The following is a 17,887-nucleotide window of genomic DNA, read 5'->3' as shown; positions in this document are numbered from 1 at the left end:
TTTTTTTTTTGCTTGAGGACTGAAGATCTGAAGATGTCCGTGGTGTCAGTTATGTTGCTGTGATGAAATCATCAGCTGATAGTGAGTGGTTGTGTAGTAATAATTCTTTCAGGGGGGCCTGTAAAGTTTAGGTAAAAGAAAAACCCAAATCTACAATGAGACCTGCATATTGCTTTCCTCAGTACAGGAGGAGATTACGCCTAATTTTCTTGTAATGCAGACGCTGCATGTGCTAGATTTGTTACTGGCTATTAGAACTATATTGTTCCTTTTGCATTGAGGTGGCTTACAGCAAACGCTGTAAGGTGATGGACAGCCTTTCATTATATTTAAAGGTTAAGCACAAGGTCTTCTAAAGCTTCCCCAAGCTTAACTTCTACTGCAGGTTTTAACTATTATGTCAAAGCTTCTTGCCTGTCTGGCTTATTATATAACTTAATTTGCTTATTTTCTGGTATTGCAATGTGCACCTGGAGTTAAAGTGGTGCTTTAGCTAGTACCTCAGGTGTAACTGTTGACCCAAATACTTCAACCAAAAGTTTCAAATAAATTTTTCATGCATTTAAACAGGTGCAGAATTTTTTTATTGCTCTGGTATTTTCTGTAACACTCCCACAACTATAAAGCTGCAAGTTGTAATTAACAGTGTTATGGCTGTCAGCAGCAGGCTTAAAATGTAGACTTCTTTTTGATGCCAGAGTGCTTGAGGTCTGTCCTCCTTGTGTTGCATTAGAGATTTGTACATGACATCTGCTAATGTGCATGTGATTCAAGGCATTCTCAGTGTATGACAGAAGAGCTTTCAAGAGCTGATTGCTTTGTGGTTTCTTTAAAAGCTCCAATTCTTAAAGAGCTGTAGACTTTTTTTTTAAGCCTTTACTTAAAAGTGCATCCTTATCAGTATCTCATGCTCATGAATGTAAGTGTACAAGAATATAAAGTGTACATGCGGTGCCTCTGAAGATGCAGTAACTGGCTTACACAAACAGGGCTACCATCTTACTCTAGATTTGGCTTTGGGAATAGTTATGTTACTCTGGCAAACTCTGCTGGTATTTCAAGTCCTTTTATATACTTCTGTCTTAACATAAAAGTAATTGATCTGTGAAGCCTCTGAGGTATGGGAAGAGTCTCTTGAGTTCATTTCTGCATTCTGGGTAATGAGGAAAAAAATAAAGCCTTTTTACAGTTAGTTTCTATGTAACTACAGTTAAATTGAATCCCTCAAGCCTGATAGTATTTCTCACCTGTTTTAATCATCTCAAAGCTGAGCTGCATCTTATTGCTGGATTGCATACCAAATGCACAAGTGACACTGATAGCATTGGGTTTGAGTGCTGTTCTGGTAACCCTGTGAACTACCTGCCTCTCCTTACATGTAAACTTCAGATAATCTTGACTGCAGCTCTTGCCACTGCAGCTGCAGAGAGGTAGGCTGCTGATTGTCCTGCTTCATTTTCTGAGAAATAACTTCAAAAATTCAGACTGGGGGTGGACAAAAGCAGTGGCCCTAGTCCTTGAAACAATTGTACCCTGCTGTCTGAGGGAGCCAGGCAGGACTTGCTCCCTTAACAGGAATGCTTTGCCACTTTGGAGAATTGTCTCTGCCAGTTGCAGCTTGGGGCCTGTATGCACCCTTGAAATAAAGTTGTTTTGGTTCTATTGCTGCTTCCTTTGAACAGAGGCTGTATTATATGTACTGTGCTCAGTGTCTTAAGGCCCTACGCAGCCACCTTCCCACTGACTGAGATACACCTATGGCCCTGAGGGTGAGGCAAGCACCCTGCAGCTGCATCCAGCTGCAACTATGGAAGCATGAAGTCTCTTGCTGATGAATTTGCTGGCACCTGTTCAGCAACAGGCAAGTCGTGCAGTCTGCGGGCTGTGTGCTTACCAGATGTTACTCGCAGCTACTGGCCCTGTGAGGGATCTGATGCTCTGCCTGGGGGTCAGCCCTGATGCTTTTGGGGAATTGGCGTGTGTGTGAATCCATATGAGGTGGCCCTAGGGAGCATGTGTAGATGTGGATGTGCTTCTTGCCACATGCAGTGCTGTCCCGTTTCCCCAGGGGATGAATGGTGGCAGCTTGCAGTACTTTGCATGTTCAGGCAGGCATTTGATAGCTGTAGGGTTTCACAGCCGATGGCAGCCATGATCCCACCACTCCCATCACCACCCTTGTACAAAGAGACAAGAAAAAGATGAAAGTCTGTGGAATCATCACAGATACTGCAAGTTGAGGATCCTTCCTGCTACCCATACACCCTCCCTGCTCTGTTCTTGGTATTTTCCATCACTAGTACTGTCTAACATAATTGCCACAGGGATCAAATTCAGTTGTGGGCCATGGACATACCTGGAGTGTGGTTTAGCCAACCTCGTGTTGTAAGATGTTCTCACATCAGAATATTGCTTCTTCTCACTGCAGACTCATAGTAGAGATTCACAGCTGACATACTGGTTTTGGACAAACCTGTGGCATAAACTGCACAGCTCCCTCGTGTCTGAGAAAACAGACTGGGAGAGAGAGCAAAACCTACACCATACTCTGATTTTAGAAGATAAAAAATTAGAGAAGACCTCAACTTTCTGCCCTTGCAAAAATCTTGGGACTACAGTAGAGCTACTCAGTCAGGAGACAAATGAACATGGTGTCTCTGGAGCCTGCCATGAGATCAAAGCACAAATTCAAGGGGTAATAGTTCCCCGGGTGGTCTGCTGGATACACTGGCTGATGAGAAGATTGATGGTGATGGGATAGGAGGATAGGAGTTCTCCTTTTTTTTTTTTTTAAATCCCCCTAAAGAGTCAGTTACAGAAGTAGGGAGAATTTCAGAGAAAACTGTGGCTAAAGAAGCCTGTGTATGTGCTCATGCAATCATCAAAGGAACCAAGTGCCAGGTGAGCAGGGAGCTCCTCTCCCTCCCCTGTCCAACACACACACATACAAAAATACAGGCTTTGCCTTTCACTTCTTGAGTAGCTCAACTTTTAAATCTGACTACTAAAACAATGCTGGAGCTGGCTGTTGTATTGAACTGCATCTTGTCTGAAAAGGTGTGGTGAGCGCCCTGGAGTGAATTTTGAAGGAGTTGGGAGTGGGATTATATAGCCTTCTACGAGTCAAAGATTGTTAGAGGGGATGTGTAAGCACCATTCTCTGCTCTCGCTCAGCAACCTCCAGTTGCAGGCTCACTAGAGGTAAGATGTTTCAGCTCAAGGGACAGGCTAGGTGACTACCTTCAGGGCAAGCTTTGAGGACCAGATAGATAGGGCACCAGCTTTTGTAAACTGCTGGGTTCCTGGTCTGTTAACCAGCAGAAGTCACTGCTCAAAGCAGGTTTGGGGACCTTCAATGGTACAAAGTTTTGAGTTGAGCACAGGGCTGCAGCTCATAGTTAGTACTTCTGTTGCCTTTGCAGACCCTGACAGTCAGGTCTGGGGAAGGCTTTATCAGCAGCCACAAAGAGTATTGTAGGAAGAGAAAGCCCAGCCTCACAGTGCAGGTTGAGCGCTGCCAGGGAGAAGTAGTTTGTCCTTGCCTTTATCAGAGAGATCCTGTGCAGCATTTCAGCTCTTCACAGGTGGCTACTCTTTGCAAGTCTCCCAGCTTCTGCATGTCCTGTTTGGGACACCAAGGGTTGAGTTTAATTGGTGAAACTGGAAATGTGCTCTACCATATACAATGATGGGAAATACTAAATAACCTGGAGCGAGGGGTGGGGGAAGCAGTCAGTCTTACTCACAACTTTAGCACTCAAACTGAAGAAGCTTTTGGCTTCTGGGCCTCTGTTGTAAAATGGAGCTTAGTCTAACCCCACCCTCCCTGACCTTCAATGGTGATAATGAAACCCATGTTTGCAAATCGGTAGGTTGCTGCAGTGATGGACACCACAGAAATGCCCCGGAGTAAATTAATAATTCTGTCTTCTGCGCAGGGCTGGGCTGATGTGCAGTAAATACATTCAATGTGTGGTCCAGACACTATGCCAATAAAGAGAAAACAGAAGAGTGACTAGCTGCTCGTTCAGCAATCACTGTCTTCAGTGCATTGAATATATGGATCCCCAGGCAAAATGACTGTGGCACTGTGTTATAAAGCCAGTACTGTAACTCATTTATAGTAGGCATGAATCGAGGTTGTACCAGTAATTCTAGTCCTGGCATGTCCCAATGCTGAGGATTGGATTTTACAAGCTGAACACTCTTTAAGTTGTGCAGTCCTGGTTTGTTTATGACTTAAGTTTATTTTACTACCTGTATTGTGTATGCATGGTGCAAGAGATGAATCTATTTATGGACTGATACAGAGAAATAATGCATGTTTGAGGAAGCTAACTGCAGGTGTAAAGAACCATGGCCTGAATGGAGGCTAGTCAAACAGTTCTTTAGTGGTTCCCCTCCCGCTCCCACCCAACCCCTCTAGAATGATCTGCCAATTAACTGGGGGGGCAGGAAGGAGGGGGAAATCTCTAGTATTACAACAGCTTTTGGAGATCGTGGTCATTTCTTGCAGTCCCTGCAAGACAAAGGTGGATTCTAGATTACTGTATGATTTTCCCAAAATATGCTTGCTATTGAAAAGAGACTTGTTTTTAAAAAGATAAGTCACAGTGATCCAAGGAATTTCTTTTTTTCTATGTACAAGAGCTATAAACAAATCTGTAAGTTATGAAGCAATAGTTGAGTGCATCACTAGATAGTGTGGTCAGTTTGACCCTGCTGTCTTAATTTATGAGGTCATTTTAAAACCACTATGAAGCAGTGCTTTGTGCTGCCTTAAAGGGATAGGGGCAATCTCTAAGAAATGAGCATACTTACAGAGACAATCCCTTTGGTTCAGTTTTTGTTCAGTTGTTTCTTTTTTACTGTCTGTGGTGCAGTAAATTAAACCAAAAACAAGTCTGAGCTTGGTATGCCTTTGTAAATAAACTGCTGTGTGCGAATCAACAGCTTGTTTGCAACCAGGTTATTTATAACAAAGTTTGTGATTTCTCTCACCAGAGAGCTTGTTTTGCCCTATATTAACAGAATGCTTATGATAACACCTCCCACCTGTCTATACTGCAGCACTTACACAAAACTCTGACAATTTCAATTGTGTCCTTTTGAAATTTAATCTTGTTGCCTGCTGGAGTAGAAGCAGGGATTTCAGTACATGAACTAGAGATTAATAACTTCAACTCTGCTTGTTTGCTCTGCACAGCTCACCTTACCTGTATCCGTTCTGCTTCATTCCTCCCACAGAAGGAACTGCTTGGAGAACTGGAGTTTTCAGCTTCTATGAGTTTCTCGAAGATCCGGTTTGTGACCAGCCATAGTGCTGAGGCCAGTTACAACCATCTGCTCCTGGCAAAGGTAAAGAGCACACTTGGAAGACTGGATTTGGTGAACTGGGATCTCCTTCATGGAAAGTCCTTTCCCCCCTCCTGTTTCCCCTCACCTTTTACAGATGATCTCTCATTGTCCTTATGTGTATTCAGCTCCCAGGCAGCATCATCTCAAGCCAGGACAGTTGTGCCCATGCTCAAGCAGCTGTGACCACAGGGGCTCATGCTGTCTAGAGCAAAGAGGCTGGGTATCTGCAAAACCACCTGCAGACCCTGAGAAAACAGCTGTTGTGGCAGTGACCTGATCGTGGCTGGCATAAGCTGAGAAAAATTGCAGTATCAAACTTGTTTAGACTTTGTTTTTGTCCCCACTGCTCTGTGTAAGCTTTGAGTTGGGCCTGGTGTGAAATGGTGTTGTGCATGCACAGGGTGCAGTTACACTAACTGTGCTGTGGTGGTGCAGGACTGCCTAGCTTCTGTTGCCAACATGGCCCAGGAGCTGGTTTTGGTGTCACAGCCTTGTCCCACCACTGGCAATTGCCCAGAACCACAAGACCAGGGAACCTGGTGTTTCAAGGCCATCTGGCTACGAGGACAGTGACCAGCACAGCCAACAGCATTACACCTGCTTTTTCTTAGATGCTGTGAGGTAGGATTTCACCCCAGCCTGGGCTAGCATTAGGCTGCTATCCGTTTTCTCTTCCATCTGTTTTGACTTCCTAGGTCACCAGCTAGGAGTGAATGGGCAGATGGGCAAGTCTTTGGTTACTAATCACCTGTGTCCTACTCGCTTGACCTAGGGAGAGGATATTCAGGTAAGCAGTTGCATTCCTCTAGATATTTTTCATCCCAAATTGCAACCTTACCTTTCAAATCTGACTCAGAATGAAGCAACTCCCAGGGACAAGCTTCAGGGACTGAGGATGTCCTCCCATCTGCCTCAACTGGAGGTCTGCTTTGGTGACTTCATTAACACAGGGAAGAGGCAACTGGGATAGCTGTGGGTTGTGCTATGACCCATGACTATAGCCCTCGGCAACCAGGCACATTGAGCAAGAAGACTAATATGGAGAAATCTCCTCTTCCTCTGTTCTATTGGAGGGAGAGTGTTGCTGTCATGGGGTGAGAGGCCAGTGACTGGTTTACACAAGGACACAAGGAGGGGAGCCACCCGTCTAGCTCATGGATGTAGTGATAACATTGGGTGAATCAGTATTTGCTGCACAGCTTGCACATACAACAAAGTCATGGTGACCCAGGGCATAAAACAGTCTTAGCAGCCATGATTGCACTTGCTTGGCCTTTGTTCCAGAACTGAAACATATAAAGCATCTTCTGATTCAGCAGGGAAGCTCCTCCCAGGACGTGTTCCTCCCACATCTGTAGACATGCTGGAGGAGCCAAGTCATTACTTTGGAAGAGCTCTAGGTGTCAAGTCTCGGGCATAGCTAGGTCTGGAGGAGGAATGCCCATCCACCACCTGCTTCCATTGCTGAGGATCAGGGATGGGCTGGATCCAGACCAGCTGGATAGTCCCAGCAAAGACAGGGCAGCTGCCAAATGCCTCACTCAAAACTGAGGAAACAGTGGTGTGAGAGGAGGTTTGAGTCCATGGGGCCTCACTTCCTACTGGGCTTGAAGGAATGTGGGTACCTGCAGCTTGAACTACGCAGTCTACATGAGGTGATCTACCATGGAGAGATTTACCTCGCTGTGAAGGACCTCAACCCTACACGCTGTTGAAGCTTGGAGCTGTGATGTGCTTCAGTCCGAAGCCTTCCTGGCCACCTCTGTGAAAAAAGGCGCTTTTTTTCCCTGCTGAGAGGGTGCCCAGAGCATGGAGGAGGCTCTGCACCCCTCCTGCCTGCGGAGCAGCCCAGCCCTGGGCTATTGCTAAGCGAGTGGCGGCACCTGCCGGTATTTTGCAGAATATTCTGAATAATGGCGATGGTGAGAAAGAGAATTAAACGGCGGTTCAGAGCAGGACACGTGTAGCCTGAGGTAGGGAACGCAGAGTGATGTGGATTAACGAGGTGCTGAAGCTGTCCTTTCCCCTGCTTGCTGTGGGAAGATCCCTAACCATGAAAGAAAATTCTTCTAGGAAGTTGCACAATATATCCAAAACTACCGGTTTTCTAGGAAACCCCCTGTAGTTTAGTTATTTGGGCAGTGTGTATGAATATAGGTGTCATAATTTGCACAAGTTGAGGCCATGTTCGGGATCCACTGAAACACTATTTTTTTGCTGCGCTGGAAGCAGTGGGATTACCCTGGATACACTGCGTTCAGCAATAATATTTCCCTCAGTAAATTTTACTGCCTCTTTAAGTCACTGGGGTTTAGACTGTTACCACAGTGTAATTGTGACTTAAATAATTACTGTTTCTGGTAGTGCTGCCAGGTACCTTTATCATGTCCAAATCAAAGAGAAAGAGTGGCTTGGTCCTGAGGGCCCCACAGACGGGTGGGATTGGACAATGGATGTAGTTTAGCAGAGCACTCAGAGGTGTTGTGCGGCTGCAGAGAACGGCCATGCAGAGGGATAACGTATACTGAAAATTTTTACTTTGTTTTTATAAATCTCCAGGACATCACCATTAAAATTCTTTGCGCCAGCTATTTGATGCTAAGGTTTTGTTTCCTGTAGAGGTAAGGTGGGAATTTCTCCCTTTTTGTAACACCTTGCTCTCACTAACATATTCTGAGGACATTTACCAGTTTTCAAGCACATTTGACAGAGAGCTATTAACTTCTGACAATTTAAGACATGGCCTTACAGAATAAAAAGACCCTATTACTGCCCTTGTTGAGGGGAAACGCTGGCAAGCTCCTTCTTTGGTAGCCCTCAGGTCATCCACGCTGGGCAGGAAGGAGGAGAGGCACTGCAAATGAGACTTCATTAGTACTGCTGCTCCCAGAACTACTTGTTCCATCTCAAGATCTTATGTCTGTTATGGAGAGTCCTCCATCCCACCAAATCCACAGCATTTGCAAAAAAAAAAAAGTCATGCCCTCCTGTCTTGACCATTCCTTTACTCTGCAGGGTGGCATATGTTATTAAGGGGTGGATAAAACTGTGAGGCACTCTGTGCAGCATCTGTGCTGCAAGAAGATGAAATCTGTCATCTAGCTGTGGGTTGCTCCTCAGGAGGGGTGTAGCAAGGTGCCAGTTCAGTAGCTGTTGTTCCTCCTCATGCTAAATCTCCCAAGACTCTCCTTTAGTTTTGATGTGAACAGGCATGATTTCCAACCAGACATCTATCTGATTTACACCCATTTAAGTCAGGGGTGACTCCGAGTCACTCCTATCTTTGAGCTGTCCTGGCGTGTCAGAGACCTGCTGTGGTGCACCTGTGCTGACAGCAGCATGCAGGGCAGCAGGGTGCAGACATCCCTGAGCCAGCAAAGCACGGGCTGGTAAATCTTGCTGGTGCAAAGCTGTGCATCATAGCTCAGCCTGCGTTTGCTTGGAACCAGGCCCAAGCTAATAAACCCAGCTAGATTGCTTCCAGACCCAAGCTGGCCCAGGAGGAGCCAGCGCAAATGTCACTACTCTGTGCTGCTTGCTCTGAGCTAGCTTAATTGTCTCTAATGGCGTGAGCCAGCTCCAGGCACCTGTAGGACAGGAACTGAATGATGCATGGCCACCATGTAGACAGAAGCACTGAATGCGTCTGAAACTGCATAATCGAGGAGATGTCTTGGCCAGGTTCTACCCGGTTCTGACACATCTCCTCCTTCCCAGGCCTAGGCCATTGGCAAAGCTTTTGCGCTCTCCTGCTGCTCCTCCGTGACACACTGCAGTTGCTGTGGCTTTTGCACAGAAGTTGTTTATGGGGTGCTGCCGGCTGTTCAGCAGCTGAGTGGTTTGCGGGTGTCCTATGGTTCCCGCCTGTTGTGTGCCTGGCGCAGAGGCAGCCAGATGCGTGAGCAGGTTGCCTGTGGACAGAGATGGGGCCCCTTGAGGCCCGCGGGCAAAGGGGAAGAGACCAGGCCCTCGGCAGCAGGTCTGAGAGAAAAACATGGACCATGAACAAGTGCAGGCACAGCTCACCGCCGGGGCGAGCACCGGGAAGGTGCGAGCCCTCTGACGAGGCTCGGGGTGCTGACCCTCTCCCCACGCCCGCGGCAAGCGCGGGGTCCGCGGCTCCCTTCCCTTCTCCGGCGGGGCGAGTCCGTGAGGGGCGGCGGCGCGGACCCCGCTACCCGCCGCGCCGCTGTCAAAGCCCCGAGGGGCGGCCCCGGCGGCACAGCCCTCCCCCTGCCCGCCCCGACTGGCCCGAGCGAAGGGCTGGCCCCGCCGCCGCGCCAGGGTAATGGCCCGGGCCGCCTTCACTCAGGCAGCCGGCCCTGCGGCGAGGGAGCGGGGATGAGCCCATGAGCCCGGCGCAGCGGCGGCGGCAGGACGGGGCGCGGCGGGAGCCGGTGGGCAGCGCGTCCCCTCCCAGGTAGGAGCGCGGGGGCGCGGCTGTCACCGCCGCGCCGAGGCGTTGCCCGCACCAGCGCGGGCTGTTCCTCACGCACATCTCGGCGCGTCGCCGGGGCTGGTTACCCAGCGGCCGCGGTGAGCCCGGCGTGAACGCCCGGCGTTGGCAAACACGCCCTGCGGCGTTGCGTACGCTGCCGCCGCGTCCGCTGTTGCCTGGGTGGCCGCTGTTTGGATGCCTGGGCTGAAAGGCACCGGCCTCGACACAACTCCGGCTCTGTGCCGGGCCTCCCTCCCCTCCCGGCCGGTCTCGCCTTCCCCGGGGAGCTTACCAAAAGCTCGGCGGTGTTGCCTGGAGAGGGAGGAGAGCAGGCGCACGGCGCCAGCGTCCCCGTCCCTCGCAGGCGAGCCGCCGCTGAGGTCTAAGCCCCCCGTTTCTCCCCTTCCGGCCGGTGTGCGTGAGAGAGCGAGCGGGGCTGCGGGGCTCCCGCCGCGCGGGCGGCGGTTAACGGCCGTTGGCGGCGCGCGCGGCGGGCGCGGGGCTGAGGCGGCCGCCGGCGCTGACGCCCCGTGTGCCGCTCGGTGCAGGAGAGCGGCGAGGGCCCTGGCAGCAGCCGGACGCGGACATGCACTGTGAGCTCGCAGGGGGTCAGAAAGCCAGCGCCGGTCCGGCCCGCTTCGAGGTGACCGATAAATGCCAGGGAGCGCCTCTGAAGGAACTGCCGCGGGTGACTCGTCCCAGCAGTGGTAAAGCTTTCTTGAGTCCTCAGATGTCCTTTAAAATAACTGTCAGCAACGGCAGTGACCACACGGAGACTCAGCAGACCCCCCCTGAAATGTCAGCGCCTCTGCTAGACTTCATCCCCAAAAGACCCAGCATATTCGAGAGGATCCCAATTCTGCCGAGGGTGCAGGAACTGCGATGCGCTAGAGGCTCCAAAGATTATTTCCAGCAGCAGAAACATCAAAGCGTGAAGGGTGAGTTTAAAAATGCATGAACTGAACACTACCACCACCAAAAAAAAATATTCTCCAACCAAAAATGTGCACCGAGCTCTCCTTTTTTTTCTCTCTTTTTTTTTTCTGTTTGTTTGGTTTTTTTCCCTTTCTTTTTGGTCTTCAGGATGTTTTCTAACTTGTGTGTTTAACTAAAAACTTTAAAACTTTTTTCTATGCACCTTGGATGTGCGGGGTAAACCAGACTGCTTTTTGCCAATGGGAAGCAGAGTGTTTTGCAATATTCTTTAAGAAATCCTGTGACGAGCATCTTCTTTAGTTCTCCTAAGCGACTGCTGCTCGGCTGGGTCTCTTAGAGGTGGCTGTTTTGAGGGTGGTGCTAACACTGGGTTAGTCTGTCCTGCGCCTGAGCGTGCCTGTGGGGTGTTTGTTTGTGAGTATGCCTGACTGACAATAAAAGCCTAGTTCTTATTCAGCAGTTTCACCACGGTTACTTGGATGTATAGTTTGTATTTCAAGGAGTTGTTACAAACGCTGAATTCAGGCAGTGAATCCTCAAGACTCGGGATTCCTGGTGCCTGAAAGGCATGCTGTAAGGTCAAATTCTGCTAGTTAACAAATGCTCGGTTTTCATCTGTCCATTGTTAGAGAAGTGGCACTGAATTGGGTTAGGAATTGCCCACTAAAATCTGTTAGTTATCCTTTTGATCCAGAACGTGTTAATTGAGATGGAATTTGTTAATAAAAATGTAGTTTTAAAAGAATCCCTCTAAGGTATCACTGGATGGGTTCAGAGAGAATTTAAGCATTACTTTACACCCCAAAGCCACTTGCAGAGTCATATATGCATCTAAGGCTATTAATATTAAAGCAATATTTTTTGTAAAGTCAAAAAGGTAATTCTCTTTTTCTCAGCCCTTTCCTGCTCCCTGTTTTAGACATGTACATGCTGTTACCTTGTTGGTATAAGACACTTCCCGCTAGGATTTTTTCAGTGCGTCCCTTTCCGTCCATTCTTCTGAAAAATAAAAGTAGACTGCCTGCCCTTGGAGAAGTAACACTTTCTTTTGTGATCTTGTTACCTAGGGTGATGGCACCTTTCATTGCCATGAAGTTATGTTAATGAACACCTCAATCTGTGCGAGGTCTGTCCTGCAAACTGTAGGATGTGTTTGTTCATCACCAGTGCATACAGACAGAGTGGAGCAGCAGGTTATAAATTACCTTTTTTATTTTTCTATTTGTTAATGCTGCAATTCTCCTCTCTTGATTAAAAAAAAAAAAAAGGTTGTTAATGTTTGGCAAGAATGAAATAAAATGAAGGTCTGTTACACAGAACCAGTTTTGGAGAGGGGAGAGGAGGATTCACGAAGTATGAAGGGACAGCTATGAGCTCTAGTACTGCTGTGCTGTTGTGCCTGCTGCTTGTAGAAGGGACTCATGACATGTTTGTGAGGTTGATGCCACTCAACTAGGGTTTGCAACAGCTTAAAACCCTGCCGATGCGTTGCCCTCCCTACCCAAGCGGACTTTTGAAGCACCTTCCTTTTTAATTTTTTTTTTCTTTTTCACTTTGAGCTACTTAATCCTCTCTTCATGCTTATTTCTCTTTTAGGTGCTGCAGAGGGCAGGGGTGTAGGGAGGGTAAGAAGAAAAGCATGTTTCCATTCACTTCAGACTTCTTACAGTAGGTGTAGGTGGGCACTGAGAGAAGGATGCTAATTCATCTTTCCTGACTGATCACTTTCCCCTTTTTACCACTGGGAAAAAAAAATTATGTTTTAAATTTTGTTGCTGTTTTTTGTTTAATGCATTTTCTGTTCAGAGTGTTACCTTGTGGTTGCTTCAGCATATGGGTGACCTGAGTCATGGCACCAAATAGGAGGTATCCATGGGCAGGACAGGGATGATTTACTGAGCGTGGTGATTTGATGGATAATGTTGTTTTTTTTCCAAATGCGGCAGCACTGGGGTTTTTTTGGTTTTGCTTTTTGTTTTTTTTCCCTCTGAGGATATTTTCAGGAGAAGTTAGGGAAAGTAAAATTTTTGACTGGAGTCTGATTTCAAATGTGTGGGCTATGCTGCTCCTTCTGACCTGTACGTTGTCAGCAAGTGCCTTAATGTCCACTTGGGCATTTTGGAGTTCTCCCACTAAATACTGCAAGCTGCCAGCCCCTGCTCAGCACCTTATACTTCTGAGTCAGTTCCACAGAAATAACAGAAGTCACTCAAGTGCTTACTGTGATCTAACTGTAAAATCAGAGCTCTGTGTATCTAAAGTGAGCTATGCTGCAGACAGGAGAGCCACAGATCTTTCGAGTGGTGTAAACCATCTCCCAGCCTGCCTGGTTCTCTCAGGAAGATAAAGAAAAGGGCCAAGGATGGCTATATGTGGGTGTAATATAACAAGATATAGCTAAGAAGTGGGAATGAGGGAAATATTCACATTTGCCCAGTAAAAGGTTTTGGGAAGGAAACTGATGACAGCTTGATTTCAGATCATCACGCTGTGCTCTCCAGCCCCGGAGTACCGTGTACCCAGTAATTCCCTCTGCAATCTGGGTTAGATTACAGAATGTGCCTCCTGTTTTTCGTTTGTCCACAGTTGAAAGCTGGAAGTAGGGAGAGTAAAAGACTCTCTTTAACAAGAGCAAAATCAATTTTTATAGTTACTTGTGAAATTTATTTTTTTCTTAAACATGCCTTTACTTTTAAATTTTTTTCTTAAAAGAATGAATCAAAATGATACACTACCCTACTAATAAAAAGGGCAGCTTTGAAGTAATCACAATGGGGAAAAAGCATCCTGCTGTTGTAATGTCTCTGTGGTGTTACTCTACTGCTTCACTGTTTAAGTTATGATCCTGCAAAATGCTTCCGTGCAAAAGCAAGTCTTTTTACATGAACAGCCAAACAAAAACTTGAGGGGTGGTGGCAAGGATTACTTCTGGGAATCAGATCATTTGAGTCTAAACTTTGCAGGATGGAGCTGTTGGTTGTTTACCAAAAATATTAGTATTTTGGAATTGTGCTTCATGTTTTGTTCTGTTTGGGAGCTGTTTAAAATAAACACCCCGTTTTCACCCAGACTCCTCCTTCTGGTATGACTGGCTGTGATGTACACCATGCTTTTCTTGATCATTGATTTCCCTGTGTGTCACAAGGCACAGTATTTTCACACAGCCAGTGCTGCTTAGAGGTATATGTGGTCTGCTCGGCATAGAATAACTGTACCATAAGGTGTGAAGTCCATTTTACAATGTTTTCCTGGGATTCTGTGGTTTTGGTTCTGTTTCATTGAATTTCATGCTATGATATTACCATTTTGAAGGTAACACAGAGCAAAATAATTATTGTTAACAGGAAAGAAACTTTTGGGAAAGCAAGCTTTAGTGGTGACAAAAGAGTAATCTATAAAGATGTCAAATATCTCAGTTTTTTAATGACATTGATTATGGTTGTTACCAGGAAACACTTCTCCCTTTCATTCTTTTCCAGTTTCATTCGGTGTACCTAATTCATGACTCAGTAGAAATGACAAGATTTATCCTGTTAGTTGTACCACTGGGAAATCATCCAAATGGCCCAGACCTTTGCAGTAACCACTTCAGATATTAACTTACATTAGGCAAAACAATAAGCTATTTGGATTGCAGTAGTTCGATGTTTCCTTGCTGGGAGCATTTTTTATCCAGACAAGGAGAAAGTGGGTAGCTGTTTTGTTTTTTTTTTTTAAATTTTTTTTTTTTTTTTAAGTTGTAGCTGCTTTCAGCAAACATACAGTCAAAGTATTGAAATGTATTAATTTTCTTCTGCTGTTGAGAAGGAGGTTAAATCTTGCCATTGCAACCCCCTGTGACTGTTCCCTTGGTTAGCAGGACAGTCCTTTCATGAGTAACAGCTTATACTGTTGAGATCTTAAGCAAAAGCATATGTTTTGGTTATATGACTTATTAGGTGTATCAACTGGTTTTGGCCCTGATTCTGCCATTTTCTTTCATACACCTTGTCTTTGTTCACCTGAATTATCCCACTGGAACAAATGAGACTGCCTAGAGCTGATAAATATTATATGGACTGATAAGGAGACAGAGAATGGGCTTGCTGGTGTGGTGATCTCTAAACTCTCTCAATTTTATATAGAGCTATAGTAATAAATTTTTCTTCTTTTCACTGTAGTACTCTTGCTTGCTGCATTTTAACTCTCCACTAAAAAAAGGAATTTAAAGGTTTATTTGAACCAGAGCTTGCAGTTACAGAACTCTTTTATTTAATGATCTGTGTTGGTTTTTTTTTTTCATTTTCTTTTGTTTTTTTTTTTGTAAAAGGAGAAAGGAGAATAAACTGCAGATTGAAGAATGTGTGCATAACGTCATTTGGGGTAAATGGTGACTGTCCCCCCTCCCTTAAACTGGCTAAAATGCTTACTTGTCTTGAATAGGAAAATAACTTCAGTTACTTGCTGTTGAAGGAAGTTCTAACGATTTGTGTTGCAAAATCAGAGTCATTGAATTGAAGATGACCCTTTCATGGATTTAATTTAAAAGAGGTTTAATTGTATCTAATAATTAAATTCTTCATTATTTCGGGTTTAGTAATAGAGAATACTTAATAAACACAAACCAGAAGATCTAACAATCAACTGGTCATATAGAGGCATTCAGTACTTGTAAAGTAAAAGCAAGAAACCCCATTCTACTTCAGGAAGAAAATACAGCTTTTGGAAAAAAGGAAGAGAATAAATATTTTATCTATATTAATATTGTAGAGAATTATATGGAATAACAAATAATGTCAGATTACAGGAAATAAGTCTGATCTGTGGAAGAGATTTTGTAACTTCTTGAGTTTTACCTGAAGGAGTAGAAGTGAAAAATAAGAAATTACTTGCTCTTTAAAATGTTATATTAACCATGGAATGAAAATGAGGATTATTATATACTGTACTAATTGGGACGAGAAGAAAAATATATTTTCCTTTTTCCTAGTAAGAAAGAGTTTAAAATCTATATCTTGCAAGTATTTAAGTATGTGCATTACTGTGTTCCTGTTAGTAGTCTCATCAGCTACAAATACTTTGGACTTGGAATATTCTAAATGACGTATTTGACTATATCTAAATGATTATTTGTATGTTAAGAGTTCAACCCTCTATACACATAAGCAGTTAAAGTGTATGCTGAGGATTTTTAGTAGATTTGAAATTATAATTTGGAAGTGCTTCAAGATTCTATTAAGTAAAACTACTAAATGTAATGTGAGTGTCTTCTGGGAGATAGTATTTTATTGCAAGGAAGTTGTTTTTTTTTTCCCACTTTCAGTGAGCAGAGATACTCGGTATGTTGAACAGGAGGGACAAGATTTTACTGTAAACGATTAATATTAGTAGGAGTCTTGCCACTAACTTTGGCTGGGTTGGTATTTCAATGCTAATATTACAGAAGTTCTTTATCCTGTGTACAGGGAGAAGCTTGTAGAACAAATAACAGGCTTGTATTAAATCCATCTGTAAGCTAGGAAATGGAATAACGTATGGACTATAAAGAGAAATCTGTAGTACTGTGAATATAATTTCCATGTTCAGTACCATGATTACCATTATTCTAGAAATGTGAACTTCTGCTATTTAGTGGTTTTAGAACTGTTGAAGATGTTGATGGCAGGCTAATTGGAGAGGGAATATAGTTGTAAACCACTCCATTTCGTACTCCAGGTCTCTATCTTTATATGTCAACAGGCTTGAACAAGGCGTGCAATCTCGTAATCATTTCACAGTGCATGAAAATGCTTTTAATAGACTGCTGGTTTTGTTTGCTTTTTTCCTTGGCCACCAAACGTTGTTTCCCAGCGCACTGATGTAACTCAAAGAATACAGGGTTCCAAAGCAAGAGCAGTGCTCACTAACTGTGGTACAGTGTAGTCTTGCCCCACAGATGTGCAAACAATAACAAAAGTATGTGTTTCTGAATATGGCACAGCTGTTATCTTCTCCTGAGAGCAGGGAGCGTTACAATGACATAGAACGACCAGTTAAAACCACTCATGCTGTTTTATTGCGTTTAAATGGGGCATGTAAAAAAAGCAAGGGCCTGTTCTTCCATTCAGATAAGTATCAGTTCAGACTACTGCAGTACTACCTTTCTGCACAGGCTTTGAAGAATAGATGCAAAAAATTGCACTTTTTCCTTCCCTTCCTATTACATTTCTGGCACCTAGTATGTGAAATCTCAGTTGGAACCTGGAACTTTCTGTTCTCAGAATCTGTGCTTCACTAGTAACCTGGAACAAGGATTTTTTAAAATTTTATTTTTTTATTACGGACATTAGTTTGGGTATATGAAATGATGGTTAATGATTAAGATCATTTGTTGAAAGGAGACTACTTGAAAAACAGATGAGACCTTGCCAGAACTGCAATAGGAAATAGATCCAAATTCTGTGTTTTAGGTTATTTTAAGGTGTTGAGCATTTAGGAATTACAAAATTGAACTCAGTCAAATCATCAGAAAGTGCTTGATCTGTCTCTCTTATTTTTTTCTTTTTTTAAGCAATTGTATTGGTTTAAATCTAATAATTATGTCTGACTTTTCTGTCATTAAGTTTGAATGTATGTGTGATTATTTTGCATAGTGGATTAGTAAGAAGCACTGTAATTGAATCTACCCGATCAAATTTATTCTAAGGTTTAAATGAATGCAAAACATCTTAAACTACATTTAATTCTGGCATTTATGTGTATGATAAGAAGAGGGCTTTGTGAGAGCTATAGATTTGTCAGTTGTTTTAGAATGAGGGGAAAGCAAATGCATTCTTAGGTGATTTTTTGCATATTTAACCAGAGGGAAAAATCACACTAAGGCAACATCATCAAATACTGGAAAACTAACTTTTTAATACAGATCTCCATTGTTGTTTTAAGTGCTTAAGGAGTTGGCGGTTTGGTTTATTTTGGAACTTGTTGAACTATATGAAGTGTGTCTCCAGGGGCCTGGTATTTTAATACCTGGTAGAAAGTTGTATAACAGTAGATGATGTAGTTTGCCTGCCTTCCAATGCTGTAAATAAATTATACATTCTGGCTTGGGTGAGTGTATCTGAGGTGTAAATCAAAGGCTAATATAAGAGGAGAAAAACCTTATTAGTGATATCTTGTAACTGATTAGAGTTTTTTATT

The 17,887-nt window shown here is 44.4% G+C and overlaps 1 protein-coding gene across 1 annotated transcript in view; it reads left to right on the top strand.

Annotated features, from left to right (window-relative positions):
• Positions 1-10,382: 10,382 nt before the first annotated feature.
• Positions 10,383-17,887, top strand: part of GLIS1 (GLIS family zinc finger 1) — a gene marked incomplete at its 5' end in the record, with an annotated part of 208,545 nt that continues 201,040 nt past the window's right edge. The window contains one exon of the mRNA XM_082002912.1: positions 10,383-10,734. Within this exon, the coding sequence (XP_081859038.1) occupies positions 10,383-10,734 (352 nt within the window). The remainder of the gene's footprint in view (positions 10,735-17,887) is intronic.

The sequence above is a fragment of the Phaethon aethereus genome (assembly GCF_964289735.1).
Source record: "Phaethon aethereus genome assembly, chromosome: 8".
In the NCBI taxonomy this organism is placed as follows: Eukaryota; Metazoa; Chordata; class Aves; order Phaethontiformes; family Phaethontidae; genus Phaethon; species Phaethon aethereus.
Note: the sequence above shows the minus strand (reverse complement) of the source record. Positions and strands in the feature narration are given on the sequence as shown.